Source organism: Chaetodon auriga, chromosome 8 (assembly GCF_051107435.1).
Source record: "Chaetodon auriga isolate fChaAug3 chromosome 8, fChaAug3.hap1, whole genome shotgun sequence".
NCBI lineage: Eukaryota > Metazoa > Chordata > Actinopteri > Chaetodontiformes > Chaetodontidae > Chaetodon > Chaetodon auriga.
The window spans coordinates 26,790,001-26,795,000 of NC_135081.1; the positions used below are offsets into that span (position 1 = coordinate 26,790,001).

At 45.2% G+C, this 5,000-nt stretch overlaps 1 protein-coding gene across 1 annotated transcript in view; it reads left to right on the forward strand.

Moving 5' to 3' along the window:
* The window catches only part of prdm1a (PR domain containing 1a, with ZNF domain), a 14,097-nt gene that overhangs the window by 1,163 nt on the left and 7,934 nt on the right, over positions 1-5,000 (forward strand). The window contains exon 2 of the mRNA XM_076737353.1: positions 2,545-2,886. Coding sequence (XP_076593468.1) covers positions 2,545-2,886 — 342 coding nt within the window. The remainder of the gene's footprint in view (positions 1-2,544; positions 2,887-5,000) is intronic.

Below are 5,000 nucleotides of genomic sequence, written 5' to 3' on the forward strand. Positions count from 1 at the left end.
AGGTTTTGCTTTGCTCCAGTCTGATGAGTTTTACTCTGAAGGTAAAGATGCAGACAGAACTTTTTTTCTTTGTGATCCAGGAATATTTGAGGTATCTTAAGAGTTTATTTCAGAGTTTTTTCCTTGTGATCCAGGAGTATTTGAGTTATTTTAAGAGTTTATTTCAGAGTTTTTTCTTCATGATCCAGGAGTATTTGAGTTATCTTAAGAGTTTATTTCAGAGTTTTTTCTTCATGATCCAGGAGTATTTGAGTTATCTTAAGAGTTTATTTCAGAGTTTTTTCTTCATGATCCAGGAATATTTGAGTTATCTTAAGAGTTTATTTCAGAGTTTTTTCTTCATGATCCAGGAATATTTGAGTTATCTTAAGAGTTTATTTCAGAGTTTTTTCCTTGTGATCCAGGAATATTTGAGTTATTTTAAGAGTTTATTTCAGAGTTTTTTCTTCATAATCCAGGAGTATTTGAGTTATCTTAAGAGTTTATTTCAAAGTTTAGGCGTCAGCAGTGTGATTTGTGAGATGATGAAGCTCTCGGTGTATTAAACTCTTTAGCCAGTGTGTGCTTCTTAAAAAGGATCCCAAAGCTTTTATTTCTTAAAATCACTGCTTGTCAGTGATCAGAGGTGCTTCGAGCTCAGATCTCAGTGTCACTCCTGGCTGTTTGGAGGAAAAGTCCTGAGCTGTGACTGCAGCCGCTGGATGGGAAATAATTGTCTTTTCTTGCGGCTGCAGAGGAATTCAGAGCTGAGTGTGGTCACTGAAGATCTGCTGCTTTCCGCTCGCCTGTGTGGGACGAGCAGCGTGTCTGTCCCTGTGTGGATATCTGCCTCTGTGCGTGTGTGTGTGTGTGCGTGTGTGTGTGTGTGTGTGTGTGTGTGTGTGTGTGTGTGTGTGCGTGTGTGTGTGTGTGTGTGTGTGTGTGTGTCTTGGGTGGGATCATGTTTGAAGTTTTGTTTGCGCTGCTTCGGCCCCCCAAATGGAAAAGTTTTGGCGCTCCCTTCCTCATCGCCCCCATGCATTACCAGCACACACACACACACACACACACACACACACACACACACACACACACACTGGGAGTCGGGATGATTTGCCGGTTCCGCTGCAGTGCCACTCTGCTTCCAATTTTAGCTTCATTCAGACACAGACAGCATTTCCTTCCTCTGTCTTCAACCCCAGGAAGAGACGGGGAGGAGGAGGAGGAGGAGGAGGAGGAGTGGGGGGGGGGGGGGGGGGGCACTCAGGGAGGACACAGAGGAGATTTTAGGTTCAGAATCCACCACATAGCTGCACTTTGATTGTCCTCCTGCATAAGAATCACACACAGAGAGAGAAGAGCACAAAAGGGCGGCAAAGGAAACATGAAAAGTTAATTTGCTTCAGGGAGAGAAAATGTGGCAGAGAGCTGGAGGACGAGCGAGAGAGGACACAAAGAGCAGCTTGTCCTGACAGACAGACTCTGACTGCAGATTGGATTAATCACACTGTCTTTTCCAGAATTATTCATCCACAGAAAATTTGGATTTGATGGAGATGTTCTCGAGCTGACATTCAGTGTGCAGTGTTTGGATCACATGACGTGTCCCGGCTTTAGAAATGACTAAAATTCTTAATATAATGAAGGATTATTTATTGGAAAGCTGCATGATTTCATTTAATCGCTCGGCGTGAGACACGTGTTGAGTTCCTCTATCAGTTCCTCTTTATTCCCCTTTGATCAGAGTCTCTTATCTCAGCCTGACTCGGTGTAAATTTTACCTTGTGGTTTCTAAAGACGGAATGAAAAATATCAATCAGTGAAATTCATTTTGGTGGCTGGAAACATAAACAGACGGTTTTTCTGATTACATCTGAGGACAAAGACGACGAGGAGGTTCACGTGAGGTGAAAATAAAATTAAAAAATGGAAAGTTTGAGGGGAAAATCCTTTTAGTTCGCTGGGTTTGGCTTATTACAATTTTATCATGTTCATCATGTGAAAGGAGGTTTTATTTATTCCCTAATTGTTTCCCAAATTACTTCATGTTTTCTGTAAATAGTTGTCAAGACAAACTGTTTCCTGTCTGCTTCTAAGTGTGTGTGTGTGTGTGTGTGTGTGTGTGTGTGTGTGTGTGTGTGTGACAGCAGCGTTAGTCAGACCCCCCCTCCTCCCTGACTCACCCCACATAATAATCACGGCTCTTCCTCTCTTCTTTCTCTCCTTCTCCATCCCTTCATCTCTGTATTCACGCCTCCTTTTCTTTCTTTCTTTCCTCTTTTTTTTATCTTTTTCTCCCACGTCTCCTTTTTATAACTCCTTTCATTTCTCTTTCTTTGGCTCTCATGCTTTCATCTTCCCTCCTTCCTTCCATCCTTCCAGCCTTGCTTCCTTCCATCTTTCCTTTCTTGATCCTCCACCTTTTCTTTCTTTCTTTCTTTCTTTCTTTCTTTCTTTCTTTTTTCCACTCAGTCTTTTTAAAGTTCACCTGTCCTCTGGGGTGGAAAGGCTTAAATACAAGATGTGTAAAAACTAAATATCTCTCTGTCTTTCTGTGCCAACCAGGCGACCTCTCATAGCTCGGCCATGTTGACCAGTGAGGGGGCGCACACCATGGAGCAGGACGAAACGCACCACGAGGCCAAGATGGCTTCCACCGCCACCAGCGCCGGCTCGGACGCGGCCGAGACGACGGCAGACACAGACATCGACGTGGAGATGGACGTGGAGGAGGCAGACATGACCCGATGGACGGAGGCGGAGTTTGAGGAGAAGTGCACATACATCGTCAAGGACACGGCGTGGGAGGCGGGGCCAGACGGTGACGGCGTGACGGCAACGACAACCAGAGCTGAGGCATCGCTGCCCCGAAACCTGGCCTTCAAACACCCAGCTGACAGCAAGGAGGTCAGACTCAAACACACACATTCACAGACACACACACACACACACACACACACTTGCAGACACACACACACACTCGCAGACACCCTGGCAGACATGCAAACTTTCTCTCCGGCCTCAGCGTTTCACACACACGCGGGCAGAGAAAGCCATCTGCACACACATGAGTCAGATGTGGGTCATGTAATGAAGAGGGGGTCGTGTCTCATTGTAAAACTTCACACACACATTATAGAGAGGAATCTGTGCGTGTGTGTGAGTGGGTGTGTGAAACGTCTGGAGCAGAATTCACACACACGCACACTCACTGTAACTACAGCCGTGTGTGTGTACGCTGCGGCTCGTATCCGTCCATGAAAACATGTTCATCGTCTGAGGAATTTATTATGGCTTCATTTATCCCAAATGTGTGTGTGCGTGTGTGTGCGTGCCTGTGTGTGTCTTACAGGCTTCATTTCAGTCATGAAACTAGCTGCAGTACCTGTCCGCACCGACAGGGGGCAGCATTCAGCATGTGAACGAACCCGACCCTTCATGCAGCTCAGGTCTGCTGCTGTTGAAGCTGCTCAGACGTGTGATGAGGTTATAATGTGACCTCAGAAGCGTCACGCAGGTTATCTGATCAGCCGAGGTCTAAAAGTTCTTGTTGAGGATCAATAACTGCATCAACCCCGCAGTGATTTATTTGGTCAGGCAGAAAATATATTCGACACATTTCTTCTGTAAACCAGCAGAGCAGATAGTGATCTTGTGACTTTGTGACAAACCTGTTGTCAAGTCATCGATTGAACTGAGGTAAAAAAGTCAAAACATCAAAGCGTCAAAGGTTGAAGCTGAGGTGAGATAACAGAGAGGCAGAACCAAAATGACTCTCAGGTCGAGCGAAAATGTGAAAAACGGCGAGTTTTCATAAGCTGGAGGTTGAAAAGTTGGCTGTAAATCTGCATTTGGAGATAAGATTGATTTCGAGTTTCAGATTTACGTTTTCCCACAGCTTTAATAGAAGCTCCCGAGACTGATTAGGTCAAAATAAAACCAAATAATGACAGAAATGATCAAAAACCTTAAAAAATTAAGCATGATAATTTGCTGTGTTACAGAGTTTTTCAGGCCATCACACATGTATGTGGTAGAAAGGCCCCTTCAGTGAATCTGCTGCGGGGGGATCTGTGCACTTTGGATTGAGAAGTGCATGACTGCAGGTCAAAAGGACGTGACTTTGGCCATTTTGACACCTTGTGAGTTTGTCTGTAAACATGAAACAGCGTGATCGCATGGATTTTCTCATCAGGGGCTTCAGAGGAAGAAGCAGAGAGAGAGAAATGAGCTGATAGGCTATCAGCTCGTACCTGTGTGGACAGAGAGAGGAAGGAGGGAAAGGCTGAGGACGGGTTTGTCTCTGATCAAAGCAGAGAGCGAGACAGCGCCGCAAGAGTCTGTTAATCAGTCAGAAAGAGCTGCGGCCATGCGCACACACACCGACACACACGTCTGTAAGGTCCCATAGAGGGAAAAGGGGAAGGGGGATTTCCCCTGTCACCGGGGGTTTGGGAAACACGCCTGTTTGTGTGGGTTTAGCATGAATAAAATGTGTGTGCGTGTTTCTCCGCCATCCACACTGGAGCCACATAATCCTGCTCTTTTCTCTTCTTCCTCTTCTTCCTCCTCCTCCTCCCATTTTCTGTCCTTTGATTGAATCGTAGGAGAAAAGAAAGGAGAAACTGAGGATTTTTTTTTTTTTTTCTGTCGGGTATCTGGATGTTTCCCCCCGAAGTGTCTGAAGTGGCAGCAGTTTTGGTTTGATGTGGCAAAGAGCGGAGGTGTGAAGAGAGAGAGAGAAAGAGATGTGAAAGAAGATATTTTACAGTCGTTCTCCAGACAAACACACACACACACACACACACACACACACACACACGCACGCACACACACACACTCCAAATGAACTGAGGTGTGAAGTCAGGTCATTAATCATCTGTGTTGACAGCTGGTTGATGGTGTGTGTCTGTGAGTTCGCATTAGGACATAAAATAAGACTTAATTAGTCTTTATGACACATATCACTGATGATACGCACACAAGCATGAAAACACACACACACTCCACCTTTACGGCAA